Here is a 25000-nt window from a genome sequence, read left to right as displayed (position 1 = left end):
GTAGATAGAAGTGGAACCCGAAGTGGCCTTCTGCTGTTGTAGCCCCTCCACCTCAAGGTCCTACATTCTGCATCCTGAGATGCTTTTCTGCTCACCACGATTGTACAGAGTGGTTATCTGAGTTGTCTGGTTTCTCTCAGCTTGAACTGGTCTGATATTTGTTTGCTTTTGTTCATTTTCTCTATTTTCTTTCTTGTCTACTTCTGTAAGAGCTTCTTGAACAGCTACACATCCTTCTCACAGTGGATGGATGGACAGAAACACCTGTGGATGTTTTCAGATCTGAAGCAGCTTGATTTTCTCCTCCCCCTCAAAGATGAAAGCTTTAAGTGCTGTTTATCTGATGGGGGCCGCTTTGGTGGTGTAACAGGTCTTGCAAGTGGTTGTTAGGAGGCCCATTTTCTCTGTTTCAATAATATTTTGAACTCCAGCTTTGGAAATTCCTGCTTTTTCCACTTATTTTCCTTGCACTTTCCTTTTCCTTGTGTGAGTGGATTATTTTATGTCTAATGGCCTTAGAAAAATCTCCTATAGCAGTTTTATGCAAATGAGAAAGAAAGGCAAAGCAGCTCAAAGTGAGTTTGGGTAGTTGCTTGTGTGAAAGTTTCGTTGAACTAAATTGCACTTGAGTTGCATTATGTAAAGTGTTTTGTAACTCACCTGAAACTCCGTCGCAACTGTTGTGTGAAACGAGATTCATGAAACTGCCACTTTAAAACAACAGAATTCACCAGATCTATAAAACAAGAAGATGGTTTAAACGCCCCGGCTGACAAACTGACAAACATCAGTTTTTGGAAGCTAACCTCTCTGTAAGCAGCTGCATTAACCACCCAGCTAATGCTAACAGCTGTTCAAACAACTGCTTGTGCCACTGTTTATTCCTCTAGCCTGCTGTTATAATGTTTTACATAGCTTGACTCATTTTCTCCTTTCTTGCTGCTTCTTAATTTTACACACAGCTTAGTCTCATTTGAGATCTAAAGGAAAACAAACAACACAGTGAAACCTGGAAAAAAAATACAAAGATAATAAAATATGTAACTTATACCTTATACACTCACCGGCCACTTTATTAGGTACAATTGCTTGTTAACACAAATAGCTAAATAGCCAATTACACGGCTGCAACTCACTGCATTTAGGCGTGTAGAGGTGGTCAAGACAACCTGCTGAAGTGCAGACTGAGCATCAGAATGGGGAAGAAAGGGGATTTAAGGGGCTTTGAACGTGGTGTGGTTGTTGGTGCCAGACGGGCTGGTCTGAGTATTTCAGAAACTGCTGATCTGCTGGGATTTTCACGCACAACCATCTCTAGGATTACAGAGAACAGTCCGGAAAAGAGGAAATATCCAGTGAGCGGTCAGTTGTGTGGACGAGAAAACCTTGTTGATGTGAGAGGTCAGAGGAGAATGGGCAGACTGGTTCCAGATGATAGAAAGGCAACAGGAACTCAAATAACCAACCAACATCTCTGAGGAACGTTTCCATGACGAAAAGTCTGCCATGAAGAATTAAGGCAGTTCTGAAGGTAAAAGGGGGTCCAACATTTACTAGCACGGTGTATCTAATAAAGTGGTGTAAATAAGGTGTTGAAAAATATGAGCTGCCAAATGACCAAAATATAGTGCAATAAGTTTCTTGCAACTTTTCTGAAATGCTTTCTGTAACTGTCAAGTTGCACAGAAACTATGTTGCAGGCAACTCACAGCATGCAACTAGTTGCATGTAAGTTGTGCCAGTCGTGGTGTTTCTTTGAAGGGGAACATGATGTCTGGGAACATGATGTCTGGGAGGACTGTAACTGGTTAAAGCGACAGTAGAGTGCACAAAAATAAAGCGTGAACAAATGAAATACTCAAAGGTTTGATATACTTTCTATAGTTTTCTGTGAAATATATCCTGCTTTTTCATGAAACTGCGTGAATACCTTGTATTTACAGGCCATTTTGACTAGAAATTAAATAAATAAAAGGATTTGTATTGTACTGTATATCATTCTTAGCAAAAAAAAAAAGGTTCTGTATAAGTACCAAAAAAGGTTTATAACAATAGTGGAACCCTTTTTGGTGCTATACAGAACCTTCTTCAAAAAAGTTCTATGTAGAACCGTCTACAGCATATTCTCAGTCAATTTGAAGAACCCTTTCACGATGCAAAGAAATGATTATTGTAGTGACATATAGGTAGTTACCTGACTCTGCACACTGTATACATTATACATGAGAGTCTCTCATTCTGGTTTCTGTGCCGTGCTGAACGTTCCCTGTGAGAATGAGAGATTGCGGTTCTCTGTGTGCTGCTCAAACTTCCATTTTAGTAAGCACAGTTAAGCCAAATTAGGGGAAATTGCCAAAGTGTCAATCCACTCACAGAATGATACTTGTGAGAATAATCTCATTAGAGTGGCGTAATGGTAAAATGCCCAGGCGTGGTTCTGCTGGGTGCGTGTGTTCCTAGATTAAGTTTTGATTACTTTGGGCTAATGAAAGAGAGTTAATGATCTAGGAGGCTGTAATGAGGTGAATATGCCCACAGTGAAGAAATGTGATATAAATCTTCAAATTATTATGTAACATGGCAAACTTAGCACTGAGGTGGAAGTTCATCATAGTTATGGCACGTTTCTTTGTTTCATGTGCGCTGAAGCCCTATTCGAGCTGAATTAGTCCTACCAGAGGATTTCCAGGTGAGGTAGTTTGTGTTAGATTTGACTGATTCATGCAGGATAAAGTGTCTGTGTAATTTACCCAAATTGCCCCAAATAGCCCAAATCGAAACGTCACGTGGACGTTTCTATCAGCATTAGCGGCACACTTCAGAACGTTGTGTGGCTAAATGGCAAATAGACAAGCATTAGGCTGGGTTCATTCAACTTACCAAATGCTGCCCAACAAGACAGAAAACGCACTGCTTTGTGAGACATACTTTCAGGATATTCACGTTCCTTCTTGTCATTCACCCATGACCAAAATGGTTGAATTTCATAGTCTTGTCATGAGTTTGAGGATTAAGCCATTGTGTCAAATTAAGCTCAATTTCAGTGATTAGCCTTGCCTTTTCTATTAACTGATTTTGTCACAGTAAACCCTCTGGATAGGTCGCCAGTCTATCAATCTGCTGTCTGACCGCATGTACTTGGACTCTCGGAAGTAACCTCTGTAGACACAGGCAGAACGTGCAAACTCCACACAGAAAGTAGACAAAGTGCTACTTCTACTACTCAAACAGCCTTTTCAGCATGCCAGGCTATAACTTTGTCTACTGTGCTATTAATTACTACAAACTGAGGAGTTGCAATTTTTGATGAGCTGCTCAGAGCCTGTTATAAACCATGTTTTTTTTTTTTTACAGTAACAGAAACTTGCTCAAGTAAGTCATTAGCATTGTTCCTTCCTGTCATTTACTGGCTGTTGATGAAGCTATTTGTGTGACTTCCAGTCAAGCATGTGTCTGTGGCAGGTTACGAAATGGAAATCTCTGTACTGGTACTGCACCAAAGGGGGTGCTCAAGAGCTATGAAATTTGAGAAACTCACAAGCTCTGTTCCTCTCCTTGCTGAAAAGACCTTAAAGAATGAGCGTTGAAACACACGTATTATACACCGATCACGCATAACATCATGACCACCTCCTTGTTTCTCCTTGATCCACTCAGACCAACGCAACTCACACTAACACACCACCACCACGTCAGTGTTACTGCAGTGCTGAGAATGACCCACCACTCAAATAGTACCTGCTCTGTGAGGGTCCATGGGGGTCCTGACCACTGAGGAACAGGGTAGCAGAGTATCAGAGAAACAGATGGACTACAGTCTGTAACTGTAGAACTACAAAGTGCAGCTATACAGTAAGTGGAGCTGATAAAATGGACAAAGAGTGTAGAAACAAGGAGGTGGTCAGAATGTTATGCCTGATTTGTGTACATAGCAGTTGTATGATATATTGTACAGTCTGGGGGCAAAAGGACAGTGGCTATGGGTCTGTCTGTGCATGTTACATGTTTCTATTAAAGTGGCCAGTATGTGTCTATTGTGTAAAAAACCAAGCAACACCAACACATATGTCAATGTCACTGCTGTTCTGAGAATGATCCTCCATCTGGTCAGCAGTTTTCCATTGGTGGTCTTATCATGTACATTTACTTGTTGGCCATTTTATCGGAAACATCTGCTATAAAAATACTCTCACTTCACATAAAATGGCCAACAAGTAAATGTACAAAGTAAACGCACCACATAAACTGACACGTAATGTATGCTGTACAGCACAAGAGGGGGTCTTGGGTGGGTGCATGCATGGGTTTATGTGCGTTTCTGTTTCTGTGAGTCAGTTATAGAGAGCGAAGGGACAAACAGGACACTGTCCTTCACTCTGCTAGTAGTTGAAGCAGACAGCATTGTTATGGGCAGTGTGTGTGTTTGCTGCAGTTTGTGTGTGTGCCCACTGCAATGAAACCCCACGCTGACCAGCAGCATATGGAGGTTGGAGAGTACTGGTAGGATTAGGTCATTACACAGGCCAGATTGAGCTGTGGCTGCACATGTCAGTGTGTGAGCTTAGAACAATTAACACAGGCCTCCAATCAAAAGGGAAAAACAAGTCTGTCAAAATGTTAATAAGGAAAACGATGATGTAATGGAGATCAATAATAAATGAAGGCGTCCACTGTAGCGGTGCATTGAGAATTCTCACAGCTTCTCATGTAGAGAATTTTTCCCAATTAACCCAAATATAGTCGACCAGCCAAGATATATTTGGTGTCTGGTTACTACTGAAATTTATTCCCCACCAATTAGCAAACCACATTCCTACATCACCACACAACTCTCCTCAAACCAGATCGAGAGATTGATTCGGATGATGTCCCACTGTATAGTCGCCACCATTCAGAGGGCGGAATCAGGGAGTGACTGCGCTGCACGGCGCCTTCAATTTGCTGTGCTTTGTGAACGATTCACCTGCAAGACGACAGACGCACAGACCTGTAATCTTGTATTGAACAGTGTTTCCATATGTCAACAGTTACTTTATCTCAATTTTACTAAAAAGCAGTAATATAAAATCTGTTTTCCTGTTTAATTGTGGCAGAAAGGTCTTTTATTTTGAAAGGACTAATACTTCATGACATCACATGACTAGGAATTCATATTACCATACATTCCAAATACCGATTGAACTTTATTTATTTTCCGATGTTTGTAAATATTGGGTCGTACATTTTACTAAGTTTAAGTTGGATTTGTTCTTGTTTCCAATAAAAGCGTGTTTTTAGAGAAAAATTTGGTTTTATGTTGCTTTTTTTTTTTTTTTTAAAGATTTTATGGCTATGTTGTACGATTGAGCACTGTTGCCATATGGCAACAAATTACCAAATACCCCATTTAATTTTTATAAATACATAAATATTTATATTATGTAAGCAATTTTAAATTAAAAAACATTTTAAAACATTTTTATCATGCTTAAGTAGTAATTCATGCAATAGAGTGTTCAGTGTTTTCACTCCAGGTTTGGAGCCACTGCACTGTATAGTTTAGTGTTTCTCTGCTGTTCACACTTCGTTCAGCTCAAGAAGGGATTAATTAGCTAATAATATCAGGTATTTTAAGCAGGGAAACCACAGTTATGCAGTTCAGGGGTTTCAGGACTGGAGCTGAACTCTGAACTAACTGCACCAGCAAACTTACAGAGTCACGTCTGTCGAGACACGATGTCGTTTCCAAGCCACGACGTTCAGTCTGATATTTAACGTCTATGTTTCTCCATTTAAACATCATTTAAATCAGAAACAAAGAGTAAAGCTATTCCGTCTGTTTGCTGCAACATTAGCAGGATGACTGTTTATCTCTCGGCTGTTAGCATTAGCTAAAGTTATCTAAAGGCTAGCATTGATCACATCTGGGTTAATTAGTTGATGCCGTGTGAGGGGAGTGCTGAATAAGGATCACAGCCTTATATCGACCGTTTTATTGACTTTGTCAAGGTCACTTTTTTGTCTGCCAAAGTAAGGAGATAATTTTAGCCATCTTTTACATCTAGTTACGTTTCTGCAGAGCAGCGAAGCCACAAATTCAGTCCCTAATACGGCGGCCACAACAGAAAAATCACATGACTGATTTTCACATCACATGATCACATGACAACCCTACAATATGGAACAGAATTCACTGTCTTCACTGTCACAAAAATCAACACGTTTACATACAATACTGTGTGAAGGTTTTAGGCATCTAAGCAAATTTTAAACAGTTGACCTCAGTAGTGAGTTTATCACAATATACAATAGAATAAAGTCGTATTCATAATTCAAATAAACATAAAAACAATAAAAAGTAACAAGAATTTCTTGGGTCCATATTTTTCCTTGACACCTTCACAGCCGCCACAGAGACTCGTTAATATCATCAATGACATCATGAGTTCAATTTACTGAGCACTGATTGGTCAAACCAGGAGCTGCTTTTTAACTATATATAATACTGGGCTTCCTCGAGGAGAGGCTTGGAGATGGGTAAACAAACACACCAACATCCAGAAAATCACTATATATATATATATATATATATATATATATATATATATATATAACATATATATATATATATAACATATACAAACTACACAAAAAATAGATGTGTCTTGGGTGCCTAAGACTCACACAGTACTGTATATTCACCTGCTTAGCCAATGGAGTTTAGCCTCACACATTCATATTAAACTTAAAAGCGAGTGTTTCAGCTCAAGCCTGTTTAATTCTAAGGGATAAAAAAAAGTTGGAAATTCATCATGTAAAAATAATTGCATATATTTTTGGCACATAAACTCACAGCATGCTATAAATGTACCTATAAAAAAATAAATACAAGCCACAGGACATGGGCCCCGTACGTAATCTCAGATAGACTTGTTTATGAGGGTTCTGATGTTGTATGGCACTCTGTTACCTATAAAAAGCATGTAGCCTTGCTAAAACAGTAGTAGCAGCCGTGCTGAAGGCTGAATTTCATCTGCACTTTGATCCATTTTACATTAGCCTCGCAGCTCGTAGCTCCCGTGCTAAAGAAGCAAACCTCAGACAGTAAACATGTCTCAGCTGCTCGGCTGCACTTCAGGTTAACGGGGAAAATTGTGTAAATTAAATTGTTTTGCTCTTCCTTAAGGTGTATTTTAAGGATTATTCCTTTAAAGAGTCGTTGGGAAACGTCTATTTCTCTCTCTCTCTCCCTCCCTCCCTCCCTCCCTCCCACTCTCTCTCTCCCTCCCTCCCCCCCTCTCTCTCCCTCCCTCTCTCTCTCTCCCTCCCTCCCTCCCTCTCTCTCTCTCCCTCCCTCTCTCTCTCTCCCTCCCTCCCTCTCTCTCTCTCTCTCTCTCTCTCTCTCTCAGAGGTCATTGCTTGGGAGAGAGAGGTGTGTATCGGTTTGGTGGTCTGTACAGCTAGACGTGTGTGTGAGGTTGCTGATCTGTGACACTGGGTTTGCAGCTCGTTAGTGCAAACGAAGTCGGTGTCAGTTCATGCGCTCGTTTCCAAGGGCAACCAGGTTAAGGTCGACACGGAGGAGACACAGCTAATGGGCTGAACAGTGTGTGTGTGTGTGTGTGTGAGTGAATAAGACTGAGTGAGTGTGTGTTTGAACAGTTGCTGAATCAGCACAAATCAGCAGTTTTTGTTTTTCAGTTAACATAATTTGAAAATACCCGTTGTCCTTTACCATGTTCGAAAATGACCAAAAGACAGCCAAAAATTATATGGAAAAAAGTTTGGTTCCACTGAACTTGCATTAAAAGTAGAATATGTTTTTTCTTCTCCTGCAAAGTTACCATTTTAGAGATTAGAGGTTTTGTTCCCACAACAACACACACACACACACACACACACACACACATATATATATATATATATGGAATACCTGCCAAATTATCAATCTATATAATACTATAAGTTAATTATAACACAATATCGTAAATTCGTATTTTGTTCATTGTTGCTTTTAGAGATTAAAGAAGCCTTATTTTAGTGTTCCCCTGCATTGAAGAGCAGGAAGTGAGGCTGCATCCCTGTCCCTCATGGTCACATGGTGAGCAGGTAGATCCCATTGTTCTGAAGTAAATCTGAAAATCAGTGTGGAACATTAAGAATCGTCATTAGCAAAAAAACTAATTTTCTTTTTGGTGCTTTAGTGAAAAATCTGATTTCATGTGTGTGCAGCTGTTCAAAGCTGCGTCGGCCAGTCTTGTCCCTGCGAGTGTTTTTGGATTCCACAGCTTTGGTAGTGTTATGATTGTTTCAAGAGTGACAAAATGAAAGATAGATCCTTTATTTTTATTTATTTTAATAAGGTGTACAGTCACTCAAAGTCATTTAAAAGTGTTTTCACCTCCGACTTTGAACCAGTAGAATGTAGAGTTTACAGTATTTTGCTGCAAAACCTCTCCCCATTTTTGTCGTTTTTCAGTTTTTGACATAATTTGAAAAGGCCTGTTGCCCTTTATATTGTGTGTAAATTTCAGGATGAATGGACCAAAAGAAACGACCCAAAATGACTTGGAAAGAATTCTGCTTCCATTGACTTACATTAAAAGTAAAGTAAGTTTTTCCTTCTCCTGTAAAGTTACCATTTTGGAGATAGGAGGTTTTGTTCAGACAGCAGCGATACAGCTCACACAGCGTTTACACCACAGAAAGAAAGTTAGCAGAGCCTCTCATGAGAAGGAAGAGGACAGCAGTGTGTGAGTGTAGTATTCTAGTCACAGTAATTCTGCTGACAGATTGGCGGGACAGATGCTTGGACTCTCCACCCTACGTCTTGAATATTCATCACATCAGTATGAATATTAACATGTGAAAGATGGCTTCATAATCAAAAACTCTGTCCAGAACTCTGTAATGACAAGAACAGACTGTCTGTAGTGCGTGCATGTGTGTGTATGTCTGCCTAAAGGTTAAAAATAGTCCCAGATGCACACCTTTTTTATAGCGTGAAGAGGACAAGTGGGCTTATTTATAATTGATACATGCCTTTGAGGAGATCAGCAGAATTCCATTATTCTGCATGTTATTCTGCAGAAAGCTACTGTATCCATTAAACATGATGCAACCAGGACCAAAAACCCTCCGATTTATTCCAGCGCTGTCGTTCTCGAGCGTCAGACTGAACCACAGAGTCCAATCTGTGCAAGGGTGTGTGGAGTCAGTACAACTTAGAAAATGTCATTTCAATGGTTTATGGTACAATTATGTTCCCTGACTAAAGGTACTGAGATTGCATCCTTGAGGGTACCGCCCCAGTGACGAGGGGTACTGCTCCAGAGATTGTTTAATACTCTACAGGTTCTAGATAGTAATGGGGTAAGTGTGTGGAAGAATCTCCAAAGTGTCGTCCAGTTATTTTTGGCAAAATGATAGTAAGTAATGGAGGTGGGAATCTTTAGGCACATCACGATTACATTTAGTTTCAGTTCATGATGCCAAGATGTAATTAAAAGGTGATTATCAATGCATCTCCAGTTTTTATTTCTGTCCTCTATGTTATGTTTTTTATATCATAATTATGGATATAGGCAAACACCAGTCAGCCTTAACAATGCCATGTTTACACACACTCAGTAATCCAATTTGAGTAATCGGATAACAGGAAAACTCCACGTCTCCATGAGTCAGACTGTAATCGGATTTACATTTAAGGCAGACACTCTTATCCAGAGCGACTTATGATTTGATCATTTTACACAGGTAGGTGAAGGTGGTGTTAGGACTCTTGCCCAAGGACTCTTACGGATATAGTGTAGGGTGCTAACCCAGGTGGGGGACTGAACTCCAGTCTACAGCACAGAAGGCAGGTGTTACTCACTACACTATACTAAAGGATGTCTGCTTTGCAACCAGCCAGTAAACTCATAGAAGAAGACGCAACGTAAACATAAAACTTCATCCCACAGCTTTTTTTAAACATCACACCACTTTACCTGAAAATATGAACATACATCATCAAAGATGAAGAATCTTGAAATCCATGTAGGTTTCAGCATCACTCCAAAAGTGTTTTGCTGCGTCTCACTGCAACGCTAATTTCTAAAACTAAGTGAGCTAAAATCCAGCCTCTTTATCAGATTTCTTAATCAGATTTCTAGACCTTAGTCTGATCTAGAGTGTGCTGTTTACATGACTGTTTAAATAATCAGATAACTACAGAAAACTGATTATGATCGGATTATTGAGACTCACACACACTTAACCAAAAATGCCAGGAACGTGTTGGGCATTTCAGTGTAATTTATTTAGACCACCTTGAAATTTCCTACCATTTTATGCAAGATAGTTATTTATTACTTTGAGGTTTCACCTCAATTGCCCACTTAATGACGATAACTTAAGGAACTGAAGAAAGCGATAACTATTTTTGTTTAATTGGCGAAATATTTCTTTATTCCTTTTTGTACAGTTTATCTAAGAGGAGTCAGAAAAGGAAGAGGGGGAGAGGGGTAGAAATGTATGGTTTCACCTTCACTGAAGGACTGTTTTAAAGGACAACATGCCTCACCATGCTCATCCTGCCAGAGAAGGTTAATAGAAATTCATCTCTCAATCTTCTTAGAGCTATTGGGTGCTCTCCTCTGACAGCAGAATGACCCGCACATTTGAGGGGTCTCAGACAGAAATGGTCCCATAAAAAAAAAGGAAAAAAGAAATCTCCTGCAATATGCATGAAGCCCAATGAATAAGGAATGCTACAGGCACTTACTTATCTAGAGAATGGCAGGAGCTCCTGGCTGGAGAAAAGCCTTGGAGAGGGAGCAGCAGTGGAGAAGCTAAAAACTGTGGGAAAACTAGGGGGCAAGAGCACATTTTACTGCTGGTGTTACACATGTGGTCCAACTTAGCAGCTAATAGTAGGAGGGGACAATATGATATAAATTGTCATGATAGTTTTTTTCTGAGTATATTATCAGTATAATAAGTACTTCTACAACACTGAATCACTAGAATCATAAACAAATACAAATGTAGACCCATTTACCATTTGGAAAATTATGATTGACATGCCTCCCAGCCAATCACAATAGTCTCTAAGCATTCCTTTTTCCCTCAAGTGAAGGAGAAAACCTCCTCACAACAAACCTGCAGTGAGAACGGCGGCGGCGGTAAATTGGTCCGAATTATTTAAAGTAAGAAATGGTGGGAAGGTGCTACTGTGGAAAGTGTAATGCCTGACACACCATGCTTATCACCTGGAGGGTGGAGCTGTTTTTATTTCATTTGTGAAGGTGGAAAAGTTTCGGATTAGTCCCAGACAGCAGACAGATGTGGGCCGATTCTGGCTTTCCTACGCGGGTGTTGATTGACTATCAGGCAGATGTTAGGCCAGATGACAGTTAGATGCCAGACAGCTTCGTATGGTTTTGCCTCATATATATGTCTATATTTGTGGGCCAACTCTGGTGTGAATGTTGTAGACCTGCAATGTAGTTGGGCCAGATTTGGGCTAATTAGTTCTACTCACTTTACAGTGTGTGGACCAGACAAATTTTGCTAAGTGGGGTGGAAGACCATAGTCACAGCTCTATAGCAAAACTATTAACAGAAATCTGCTACCTCCATGGTAAACTAAACCAAACTAAACTTTATCTGGGAAATTGTGTTTGTTTAAAATCATATTAATATGATGTTAAATAATAATGTGCATCAGCTTTTTAAAACTTGCTCGATAGATTAAACAGGACTTTTCAATGCTTACTTTTTGATGAAACACATGTAAAGATAAATATTAATGCACTAATATACATGCTACCCTTTGTAACCCTCCTCAACACCAACTAGCTCCCCAGCGTCTAAGAGCATTCCGATTAGCTCTAGTGTTAGCTTGAGCGTTAGCTCATCTGAAAGGGTAGTTCAATATGATAAACCTGCCACTTAAGCAATGATGAATGTATCTGCCTCATTTGATTATCTAAACATGGTTTTCAAAATTGCTTTAAATTGGGTACACACTGAACATCTTGAAAAGCCTAGGTTTTTTTATGATTTTTCCCAATTTTCTCCCAAAATTAGCTGCATCCAATTCCACCCACCAGTTAGGACTCCCCCAATCACATGATAATACTACTGCTAGTGTTAGGAGGGCGCCCTTGGAGGATAGCGATAACCACCAGATCTGCATCGCGTTGCATGGTGGGGAGAGGGAGGGGCTATCCCATGCACCTAGAGTGAGGCCAGTTGGGATGCACAGGTGGCTGTGGCATCACCAGTGATTGAACTTGCGATCTCCTGATGGTAGGACCAACATTTAGATGGCTGTGCCACTCGGGAGCCTGACTTTGTTTGCCTGGTGGCTTGTGCTGAAAGTGTGGAGGACTTCGAGAAGGCCTGTAAACAATGACAACAACCTGTGTATACTGACTGCAACAGCTGGATAGTAGCAAGCAGCTGATTGGATCAGCCCATTATGACATCATCTTATTTTTTACCAACAGTTGTCATTTTTTTCTCTCTCTTGTTCTTCGTAAATAGTTTATTTTTGGAAGGTGTTGAATGAAACATATAAACATTGCACAAGCCTTTTAAAACTTTCTTTTGGTACATTGTGATTGTTTCAATTTGCTCACAAAACATGTATTTTATATTATTAAAAATGCCTTTAGGTGTCATATTTTTGCTACATCACCCATCCTTAGTCCGAATTCCAGAGGCCAGGCCAGTGGTGTTACTGCAAAAACAAAAGCTTTCAAAACATAACAATGGTCCAGGGTCATGGATGTAGCAGCACGGTTGATATAGTGATATACAAATGTTCTCCCATGCCCTCAGTTACAAAACTCAGCAGTTCCCTATCCCAGTCCGATGTTAAAGGAGAATAAAGTGTTGTGGTAGAACTGCTGAACTAGCATTACAATTCTTTATGGTCAGATCTGGGGCCTAAATATACTCTGATGCACATTTTAGGTTTTTGATTCTTGCAGACTCAGTTTCCAAGGGAGGATTTAGAGATGTGTTCATCATGAAAGGCTTTTACTTTAAAACTGTAAATGAATGTAGTTATGAAAGCAGGGCAGCTTGTCCTAGATCAGCAGCCTTACTCTGAAAAGGCTGATATGGACCAAAATAAGTCAATGTCAGTTGGGGTATCAGTATCAGTTCTAACTGGATCCGCTTTTATGGGATTTAGGTAACAGCAGCGACCTTTTAGCATCAAGTTTACAACAGTCAAATCTGCACTGTATTACGAGAATATCAGTATTATTAATATGGTCAGGGATTCCTAACCATTGCACTGTAGTGTCGTGCTGTAATGTGTAATAAACTCTGTTCTGTTGCAGATTGTCTTCAGGAAGATCAGTGATGTTAAGCGTGAAGAGGAAGAGCGTCTGAGGAGGAAGAATGAAGCTCCACTCAACCTTCCACCGGACCACCCTGTGAGGCGCCTTTTCCAGCGTTTCCGGCAGCAAAAGGAGGCCCGGATGGCTGCTGAGCGTCCGAGCCCTGATGAGCCGGACCTGGAAAAAGGCCACGTCCACAATGAGCTTGTTGTTGTCCAGGATGCGGTCACCATCGCCACCACCAGTGTCGTCACCGTGACAGAGAGTCCTGCCACACCCATCCCCTCAAACCCTGCTCACAGCGTCCATCCCCCCGGTCCCTCAGACCGGGCCAAGCTGCAGGCACCCAACGCCCTGGCAGTTGGAAACCGGGCATCCCGGGGATGGGGGCGTTTCCGGGAAAGCTTGGCCAAGCCAGATGGCTGGGGCAACGTGGCCAAAGCTGAATCCATGGAAACGCTCCCCGAACGCGGCTGCAAGTCAGCTGAGCCCGGTGGCTTGAAGAAAACAGACTCGTGTGACAGCGGGATCACAAAGAGTGACCTGCGGCTGGATGAGGGCGGAGCACGGACGCCTGGGGATCACAGCCCAGTCCAGCCTGACGGGAGACCGCCACCTACTGTCCCAGCTACAATCCCGCCTATTCCCGAACACACCCTCCACACAGCGCTGCTGGAGCTCCGAGCCGAACTCAAGGACGAGCTGTCGACTCTCGGAGACCGCATGGTCGCCCTGGAGACGCAGGTCGCTGAGGTGCTGCAGTTGCTAAGGGGCGGAAAGAGCCCTCCCTCTCCCACACCTCTGTTTCATATCTCGCGACCCACATCCCCGGACTCAGACAAGGATGACATCTTCTCCTAAAACAGGGGTTCTCGACTCCAGTCCTCGGGACCCCCCCTGCTCGGGACTTGTTAGAGTTTTTCTTGAACCAGCACACCTCATGAAAGGCTTGATAACTGACTTATTCATGCCCCAGAAACAAATATATTTTGTTGAAATATTAAATAAGTTCTACAGAGCATTGACAAAACTGCTGTTCAACCTGATGAGAAATTTTAGCACACGTTATAAGTTTTAAATTATGCATGCAGTCTTTTGCACGGGTTCAAAAGGTCACAATAATAGGGCAGATTGAGTGTAGCTTCATTGTTGTGTAATCAGGCTACACTCAAAATAACAGTTTCAGTCTTCCTTACAGCTGCATTGGCACCTGTGACCACCAAATAATCCCCTGACTACTTTGTCCTGTCCCTGTCACAGTGTAGCTGAAGGCAGCACATTGTCGCCCATGGCATTTTTGCTGTAATGTCACTGAGAAAATGTCAGTAAATGCCTTACAGCAACTTCAGCCATGCTACAGTAACTAGTGATGTAGGCTCAACATTAACTTAGCTGGCTATCCACATTAACAGAGCATAAGCCAGCAATCTTTCTGCTTAAAACCTTGACATGCAACAAAAAACTACACCTGATCTGTCCAGTGTGACCTTTCTCAAGCATACAAAAAATAATATTCACTTAAAGCTAATTGACTCGTTTAAAAGCTATAATGCATTCGTTCAGGTATATCAGGTATGGGTGAGCGATATGGCAAAAATATCAATACATATTTTCTCAGTACACAGAATTCATAACAGTATTTTTCTGAGGTTTCTGAAGTTGGAACAGACATATAATCGTATGTACTGCCACATTTTTTTCAGTACAGTGACTTTTAGTTAGCATTTAACAAAGTGCTGCACTAAATCCAGTTAACCCGACTAACTGTTCTCTCTTTGTAAAGCAAAATGCAGTTGTTCAGTGTTAATTCACTCCTAAAATTAGGTACTTTAACAAAAATATTGCCCAAACTTGCAATAGTTGCTATATTATCGTGGGGTCAAACACATTCTCAAAACGAAAGTGCACATCTGGGGACAAACTTGTTCAAATGTGCGGTTGTGGCAAAATCTGACGCTAAGGGTACAACCCCTTTAAAACCAGCCCCCATCCCTCTAATCCATTCTCTTTTCACTTCTGGAGTAATATCAAAAACTATTTTTACTGCATGTAATGTGCTCTCTGCATATGTGACACACATCTACATGCTTGATTGGAGTTTCCAGCCATGCTAACCTACGTTCCATCCATGGGCTAGCGACAGGCTTGCCGTTTGTCTGACCTGCGCACCACAAAGCGTTAGATTGGTTCAGTCAGTTTGTTCCCACCATAAAACAGTTTATGTTCCCACCTAGATTTCTCATGGTTGTCCCCAGATGTTCTCGTTATGAGATCAGTTCTGTCCCTGTGAGACTATAGTTGCTCTAGAAGAACATGTTTGTGGGCAGAGCACGGATAGATCAGTAACCTGGGAGCTGGCTCAGGTGTGCTGGAGCAACATAGTGGGTCCCCAGGACTGAAGTTGAGAACCAAAAAACTTGGGGTGGGGTTTGGTTGTGTGGGTGAGATTTCGAGGACACTTCAACAAGCAGAGGCCAATATGTCTGGAGGGACGACAAAACAGATGCAGCTGCTTTGGAGGTCGGGGTGCGCAGAAGTGACAGAGGCGCATGGTGCTCGCCGGAGACGGCAGGGCATTCTGCAGAAAACACACCAACACAGCACGCGTGTATGTGTGTGACAGAGAGTGGGAGAGAGTGAGGGCAGAAAGCGGGAGAGAGAGAGAGAGAACATCTCGTCCTGAGGGAGAAGAGCTGAGATGCTGAAGTGATGGCACGCTTGATGTCGTGAACACACACACAGCTGATGTGAAGCAGCACCCCAGCGACAGCCTCCAGAGACGACTTGACAGAGTGAAAGTTTAGCCTCAGGGGCCTGCTGTGACGGACAGTCGTCATGGCGACACGCGGTCCTGGACTGGCAGGCGGCACCCTCCGGTGTTTGACACTCCAGCAGGGTGTCTCTCTCTCTCACACACGCACATATAGTACTGTGCAAAAGTCAGAGACCAGGCTTGATTTAGTTCATTTCCAGGTGAATTGGCCATTTAAGTATAAGTTATTCATTTTTAAGAAAATTTAAGTGATTAGGTATAAAATAAGGGGGTGTTCAGACAGCACCTTTTCAGACTCCCTCAAAGCTGCTGGAAAGTGTTCCTCTAGTCTCTGCAGTGGGTTTAAGTTTAAAAAAAACATCTTGTGCGCTGAGCAACTGTCCTCCCAGCTGACTTTCGAGGACTGCTTCTCTCTCTCGTCCCCGTCAGTGGAAAAGCAAGTTTTGGCTGTTTTTGATCACCCAGAGCCAGGGACGCAGTGAAGTTTGGGAGGCTGAAATTTCGTGAGGCTGAAGTGTCGTGAGTGATGACGTCATGCAAAGTAATATGCCTTTATAACTGCATTTTCTTGCTAATCTAAATCAAACAGAATGTGTCATAATGTGTGGCGAGAAATGACAATATACAAAAATAATTGGCACGTCAAACCACTGACACATCATCGCTGTGCTCCCTCGTTCACGTTCGTTCTCGAGCTTCACATTTGAGTGGGGACCAATCAGATTGCTGATCTGTGGCACGAGAACCGATTATCACACAGTAAGATTTAACCCTGGAAGATTTGATGTTTTTTTAGGTTTATAAATCCAATATTGGGCTGCAGGCCCATATTGGGAACAGGCCTATTATGCTTCAGACGTTGTCCCCTCCAAAGAAGCCAGCAGTTGGCAAAAGTGATTTGGCTCATTAACTAAAATGATGCTTGGCTACTGCAGGTTTTGAAAACATAAATAAAATATAGTTCTGAACTTTTTATTATTAGTATTCCGCATCGCTGCCCAAAGCTGTACAACAACTTGAGCACAGAACCTGAACAAAAGGTCTCAGTTGCTTTTTTATAAACACATTTTACTTTTCGCTGCCTTTCATGTTCTCTCAAATCACTTTCTTGTGTTTACCTACTTTTAACCAAATGTGTTGAGGAGCTGCATTAACAGTCATGTCCTGATTCTTTTTAAGTACGAGGTGCAGCAAGTTTAGCCTTTAAAAACGTCTGAATGTCCCATAATCCACTTGCATATCATCGCTGTCCAAAGAAAACCATGTATCTCCAGTTTTGTCCATTTTTATTTTTCTACATCATATTTTTCGACATCTACACGAGCTGTCCTTTATATTGTCTCAAAATTTCATGATGAATGGACCAACAGAAATGATCAAAAATCACTTAGAAGTAAAGCTCTTTACATTGACTTACATTGAAGAGAGTTTTTGCCTTCTCCTGTGAAGTTCCTATTTTGGAGACGCTTGTTTTTCTTTGGACGGCGACAATAAAGAAAGAAAATCAAAGGAGTTTCCAAAACTGAAAGTCATCACTGAATGTGCTTAATTTGCATTTTGAAAAGCAGAAAATGAACTTCTAAGACTGAAATTTGGAGGTGTGGAAAAACCTCCCTGCAAAAAAGAAAGGGAGCTGTAGTAGAGGAAGACAGTGGACACAGTAAATAATGATAAATGTAATATTATAGTCAGCTGTTGAGGCTGCTGTGTAATTTTCTGTTTTCTCCTTCTTTCCTAACTTCTACTTCTTGGTCGTTTTATCTGAAAGATAAAATAGATGAAGGGTGGTCTCTGACTTGCACGCAGTACTGTATAATGATGTCTCTCAGCTCTACACTTTGCCTTCATGTTGCTGATTTAACCCAGTCTGCTAACGCCAACCTGGAGTTTCCACAGAGATTTTGGTCTTAACTGTACCGAACTGTATCAGACAACATCACCATCTGCCTGGCAGGTGTTTGGGTCGCCCAGCCTCTTTTCAGAGGGGCTGCTTTGATTTTTTTGAAGACTTTTCTGTTGAGAAGTGTGTTTTTAAAGGAGAAGGCCTATGGGCTAGAATTACTGACTATTCCTGAAACATGATCAGTGTCAGCCTGCAGAGTGGCTGAGTCTTCCTAAACTAAGAGATACTACTGCAGAAGCATGGATTGGTCTCTTTTACACACACACACCCACACACTTTTCTATGTGCATGTCATCACTGTGGCCTTGCTGCTAGCTTTGATGCATAAGCCTCATTTTGCCAGGCTAGAGACCCTCATTACACTTCAGTGATGCACCCCTCTCATGTAGGGACGCTCACACGCTCACACACCTGCATCTTTGTGGCCTCACAAACTTTTGAGTTTGCTTTCCAAGTTACTTTCACTGCTTTCAGTGAAGGGACTGAAACATCCGTTATGAAGAATTTTGCTGATATCATTTAATGTGGATCCAACATGGTGTATTGGTACATGGCCTTTAAAAGGGAATTCCCACCAATTTTCCAACATTTCAGCCAAATTAGGAAGTAAGCCATTCTTAGTGACTTGATGTGAAATGGCATATTATAGAACAACTCTGAATGTTTATATGTTATTATTGGTAGTATTTACATCCAAAACCACTAGTGGACCCACATGTGCCTACTGAGTTCTAATATGTGTTGATGGTAAGATGAAAAAGGTTTTCTTGCATATATCCTTTCTCCATGAATGGCTTTAAAATATAGGTCTTATTATAAAACAAGGCATCTGAGGCGTTAAGACAGTGAATTCATAATTTCACAGAATAGCTTTCTGTGCAGTAGTACAGTTCAGACGTCTGGTTCCTATCACAGCCTCTGTGAACAATTCTGAATTAGCCACATCTGATGACCGAAAGGCTGAATGACTGAATTCTGCAGAAATGTTGAAAAATCAGTGGGATTCCCCTTTAAACTTACCCTGACTTTATAAGATATATACTGTAGGACCAGTTTCCACCTACTCTTGGATTGGAAGTGGTGACTCAAGCTTATATAGTCTAGGTTTAGCCCTAAAATTAGTGAGAAAGAACAGACAAAAATGTTATTGTTGCTGTATTTTCAAGCCAAATTACAGAACAAAAGTCCATGTGACCTCCAATTAAAGGTGCAGTGTAAGATTAAGGGGGATCTATTAGCTGAAAGACACAAGTCCATGTTTTCTTTAGTGTATAATCACCTGTAACTGCAAATCGTTGCGTTTTCTTTAGCTTAGAATGAGCCCTTCATATCTACATAGGCAGTGGGTCCTCTTCCGACAGAGGCTGCCACATTGTGCCAGCATGTTTCAGCAGCCCAGAACGGGCAAACCACACACTGGCTCTAAAGAGCGCCTTTTACGTTTTATGTTGAAGTGGCTGCTTGAATTTAAAAATGGTGTGCCTCCAGTTGGAAGACGTAGAAAGAAGACAACTCAGTGGTTGCTGGACAACTGTGTGTTAAGTTTGAGAACCCACCTTTGAGAAATGGAGAATCATACTTAATATTTAGCACAAGAAAAAGCAAAGTAGGGTGAATCCTCGCTGACAAGGAACCCCGTAGGTTCTGCTACACACTTGGAAAGGCAGGGGTGAGGGAGGGGTATGCAGTTGGTTGTAGCTTGCAGCCTCTCCACTAGATGCCACTAAATCTTACACACTGCACTGGGTATTGCCCAATTCATCATGGATCAAAACAATTACAAGAACTGGCATAAATGGCATACACTTAATACTACTGTACTATGTTACTTAGTATGGAGAACATACTTAGTTACATATACCAATATTCACTCTTACTATCTTTATGAATAATAATTTTTAACCCTTTATATTTGAGTATACAGCACAAAAAAATTTTCTGTCGCAGTAAGTCCTATAAGGGCTGTCTCAGGATCAGATATATACAGTATAGTATAGTATAGTATATACACACTGGTCCCCCTATATTCTCTTCTTTTTTTTATTGATATTCAACGTTATTCACATGCCAAGCCAAATTACTGCGTGGCTAATGTTTTTTCCACCTCAGCACCTTTTTGAGCGTTGTGGCGAGCTGATCAGCTTGACTGCTCTTCCCTGCCTCCCCGCTCTGCAGATTCAAAGGTTATGCTGAGTATCTGTATTTGTATTTTTTTAACCTTCCTTTATTCACAGCACGGCCCTGGAGCGGTCCTTGCTCTTTTCGTGGCCTCTGTGACTGGACGGGTGGTGGGAGCGCCTTGGTGCTCTTAGACTACAGTAACATTTTGGAGCTTTGAGAAGAAGGCTGCCAACCCTAGTTCCAAAACCCCAAGATCACACGTATGAAGCTGTTCAGTTATCTTATTAAGTTAATCAGAGGATTTATGGCCTTGACACACCAAACTGACATCAACGAACTTTGAATATTTTCTTGATTTGCTGGTGAAGGAAGCAAGAAAGCTAACGGAACTGCTAGGAAGGCCAAATAGCTTATTGCGTAACTGTAATGAGGCAGTGAGACTCAGTCTGAACAGCCAGATCGGAATTCATGCGACTCATTTGTCAGTTCAACTCGACATTCGTCATAATTTCGCGCTGCTGAGACTCAAAAACATTTAGGCTGATGTTTCTGTACCAAAAATTAGAAGAGACTCATTGCAGCCACTCTTGAATGAAATGGCTGGAGGAAAGAACAGCTTAAAGAATCCGAGGACACAAACCAAAGTAGTGCCCGTGACCGAACACCAGGCCCTTTTTACAGTGAACTCGAACACACTGTGGGTGAAGAGTCCAGCTGTCAAACACTGGAACCTCACAATCGCTCCTGTGATGCTGGTGAAGATGAAGCTGAAGCGACAGGCATTCGCTGGCCGTCATGATTGTTTACCTCTGGGCGAGCCACGTGAAGCTGTTCTTTTGGGCATGAGGGTCAGTTTAGGAGCCGATCTGTTCAGACTGATGTTGCATCCAGGTCACATTTAAAAGATGATATAGATACAGCCAAACAAAAATCAGATTTGGTGAGAAAATCAGATTTGGGCCACTTTTACCTGCTGTGTAAATGTAGCCTTAGAGAGACAAAAATGTACTGGACTGAAATCGTATACTGCACCTAAAATGTGCCCTCTCCAGTGTCGTTTGCTGCGTTTGCTCAGTTCTGTTCCTCAATCAGAGAACTCAAATGGGTGCAGACTAGGGCCAACGTGGTGTGATGCAGGTACTCAACAACAGCCCAACCGCAGAACAGTCAGCTTGGTGTATCAGGTGCTTTAGATCAGGGAAAACAGAAATGTGCAGCGAAAGGCGTCTCCAGGCCTGCAGTCTGGAAAAAAACAAACCCAAGTACGTCGGATACTCAGCATTCCTTGGTGTCACAAACTACAGAGCTTTAAATTTTTCATTTTCATGCCTTGAAACTGTGTGACAAGCAAGTTCTTCTGAAATGTCACAGTTTTGGAAAGGTTTCCTTGGAACTTTGCTCCCACAGTGGAGCAGCCCAGTGCTGAAACTGTCACACCCACTACGTTAAGGGTTTATATTCACCACTTGAGGAGCTTCTCCATTGCATGGTGTGTGCATGTATGTGGCAAATACACAGTGCATGCATGTGTGTGTGTGTGTGTGTGTGTAAGTGAACCCCACTTACAGCAAGGCTTTGAAGGCAGAATATATAACCAGTCTGAGGCCAAAAGCATCAAAAGTATCTCAACTGCTTGAAGACAGTGATTAAAATGCTGTACTATCTACCATCTTACAATGTTATCTAGAACGCAGCGCTTTCAGTAGAGAAGGTTTTGACCTCTGCATAGAGGGTGTTTCAACTCTGAAAAGCAAGTCAAAATATTACGAAGAAGAGATCCACCAATGGAGAGACTGGTTAGAGCCTGTCCTTGCATGCACTTATATCATAGCAGTTACTCCACCATATCACTACAGCACCACACAGGAGGGTGTGGTAGCTACTGCATGTTCCAACACGTGCATATCACCTTCACATATTTAATGGCCATCTTTATTGCTGCTCATATTTCTGTATAAACACTAAACCTCATGAAGTTTTCCACCGCAAGTATTTGCTAGTTAGTGTCTTTCCCTCAGCCGCTCTCATGTACAGTAAAGACATATGAATGTTGCCCAATAATAACACACATGCAGATATATGCTAATCAGAATGTGCAGCATTTGAGCTGATGATGGGATGTTAAGCAATACGAAGCTGTTCTGTATTTCTCCAATGCTTGGCCTTTTCCAGTACGCCATCAATGCTGGGTTGAGTAGGAACACACCACTAATCTGCTTCATGTTGTCTCTTAAAACTACCTTGATCGTGCGCTGTCTAGTCGGCGGATAAGAATGTACACATGCCCACGGTGTTTTGAACTATGTGAGAAGAGCTGGACTGGACAGGACTTGAAAACCTATACACAGAACAGCAGGATCTACGTCAACAAAGTCAGCCACTGAGCTATCCATGCTCCACAAATGAGCTCGTTCATAGCAGCTGTTGCGAGGTTGGCAACTTTACAGAACATTGACAGCAAACAACAGTCAACAGTCGGCCTAATGAGAAACTGTAGAGCGAAACTCAAATGACTGCTTCAAATGATATTTACTTTGTTTGTGGAAGATCGTGTTATTAGTACGTAGAGGCTGTTTTGTTGTGTGCATCCCTGGAGTTGCCACAGCCATCCGTTCAGGAGTCCAAGAGAGCATGCCTCCCCCCGGCCTCCACCACAGATCACACATCACGATAACAGCCAAAGCAGGTGACAAATAACAGTTAGCAATCTACTTTAAACGCATTGAGCTTCTGCCTTACAAGATGCCTCGAAACAATCCACTGTTTAAAGACTGAGACCAACTGACCAAACAAGTGGAGCTCCTGCTGGTTTGGACTGCAAACCTGGAGCCATAATGTGTGGATAAAACAGCACAACTGATGTAGAATCTCTAAACAAACATTGTAGCCTAATTTGAAATGTTTACCCAGCCAGGGGAATGAAACCCAGTCTACAGCGTAGAGGGCAGCAGTGTTACCCACTACACTACACCACCATGTAGCTTAGTAGCTTATGGTGCTACTAAGGGCCAATTATTCTCTCTTGGACTCCAGAACGGATGGCTGTGGCATCGCCGGGAATGGAAGCCTTCCCAATGATGGGGACAGTTGCTCCAAACTTGTCCGGTTTACCAGCAGTTGCTATGAAAGAATGCATTTGTGAGCAATAGTCTAAAAATTCTATGATTGGCGATGATGTCATTGCATGATTTTAAAGTACAAAGCAATACGAATGCCTCGTTTGCACGAATAATAATGAGAACATGCTTTTTTATCGAGAAGAGAGATGAATGGGTTGGGACAGAGAGCGAGAAGCTGAATATGTAGAAGATTCGCTGCACCTAGAAGGAAAAATAGCATGTGTTGTTCTGTAGATTAGGTCGGTTTCGACACAGATCCATGATGAAAACATCATGAAGGAGAAAAAAAAAAACAGTTGAAAACATTTTAGCCAGAGAACCGCACATTAAAGATGATTCTTTCTTGCATTAACACATTCTATTGTTCCTCTGATGCTACGAAACCTTGTTTCACTACTCAGTGCAACATGATGCTATACATCATACCATAAACATACTGGTTGGTCTCCAGCTTTGGGGAACTTGAAGTGCTCAGATGATCTAGATGTGTCCTTCCCTGTTTGTCTGGCTGGAAGGGAATTTGCACCGTGCTGTACAGTCCAGGGTCTAACTCAAGGTCAGGTATGAGCACTGATCCAGGATCAGCTGTTATACTTTCTATACAGGCCTTTATCTCCGGGTGATAAAAGTGAGACTGATGCAGAAACAGTGCTCCGTACATTGTGAATACGGGCCCTGAGCTGTCGGACTGACATATATCTGATCTATTCTTGCTATTAATCCACCATGGGCTGGTTTGTCCAGATGAAAATGGGGTCTTCAATGAAGTAGTTTAAGTGGCTTTAAGGTGTGGTTGGAGGACTCGTACTCACTGATGTGTTCATATTGTGTCCACATCATCAGACGAACGTTTCGCCTACTTGTAAAGCACAACAGACGAGGATTTGTAAAGAATATGTAAATGAATATTTATGATAATAAAATATTTTATACACATCACGTTTCTCTTGGCCCTCGTGGTTTGTTCATGGGGATGTACAGAGTAATTAATAGAATAATGACCCTGTTGTTGAGCCAATAAATAAAAAAAGAAAATTTTCCTCCATAGTCACAGAGACATGAGGCTAACGAGTAATGGGAGCTAAGCCTGATCATTCATGACACACCATTTGATCAGCTCCACTGACCATAGAGGAGCGCTTTGTAGTTCTAAAGTTACAAACTGTAGTCCATCTGTTTGTGGACTTTTTGGTCAGGACCCTCACAGAGCAGGTACTATTTGGGTGGATCATTCTCGGCATTGCAGTAACACTGATGTGGTGGTGGTGCGTTAGTGTGTGATGTGCTGGTCTGAGTGGATCAGATGCAGCAGTGCTGCTGGAGTTTTTAAACACCTCAGTGTCACTGCTGGACTGAGAATAGTCCACCAACCAAAAATATCCAGCCAACAGCGTCCTGTGACCACTGATGAAGGACTAGAGGATGATAGATGAGAGATGAGAGTCTGGATCAAAAGAAACAGAAATGTAGAGACAGAGAGAGAGAGAGAGAGACAGACTCAGGAGCAAAGCAGAGTTCACCCTCACACACTCAGCACACGGCCCCACCACAGCACCACATCGCTTCAAAGGCCTCCACATCACACAGGCTCTTATAATAATTAAAATCAATTAAAATCCTTCATCTGACCAGCATAGAGAGAATCCTTCTGGCCTTGCAGTCAGTACCACCATCTTACGACTGATATATATGGACATTTTCGCCTGCCCAGAGAGAGAGAGAGAGAGAGAGGGAGAGAGAGAGACAGAGAGAGAGAGAGACAGAGAGA

At 41.8% G+C, this 25000-nt stretch overlaps 1 protein-coding gene across 4 annotated transcripts in view; it reads left to right on the top strand.

The window, feature by feature from the left end:
* Window positions 1-24168, top strand: part of kcnh1a (potassium voltage-gated channel, subfamily H (eag-related), member 1a) — a 134250-nt gene extending 110082 nt beyond the window's left edge. For all 4 annotated transcript variants that reach the window (XM_017707779.2, XM_017707777.2, XM_017707776.2 and 1 more), the window contains one exon: window positions 13317-24168. In XM_017707779.2, the coding sequence (XP_017563268.1) occupies window positions 13317-14177 (861 nt within the window). In that variant the 3' untranslated portion in view covers window positions 14178-24168. The remainder of the gene's footprint in view (window positions 1-13316) is intronic.
* The last annotated feature ends 832 nt before the right edge of the window (window positions 24169-25000 follow it).

The sequence above is a fragment of the Pygocentrus nattereri genome, chromosome 10 (assembly GCF_015220715.1).
Source record: "Pygocentrus nattereri isolate fPygNat1 chromosome 10, fPygNat1.pri, whole genome shotgun sequence".
Lineage (NCBI taxonomy): Eukaryota > Metazoa > Chordata > Actinopteri > Characiformes > Serrasalmidae > Pygocentrus > Pygocentrus nattereri.
The sequence above is the reverse complement of the archived record's forward strand: the minus strand, read 5'-3'. Positions and strand labels throughout refer to the sequence as shown.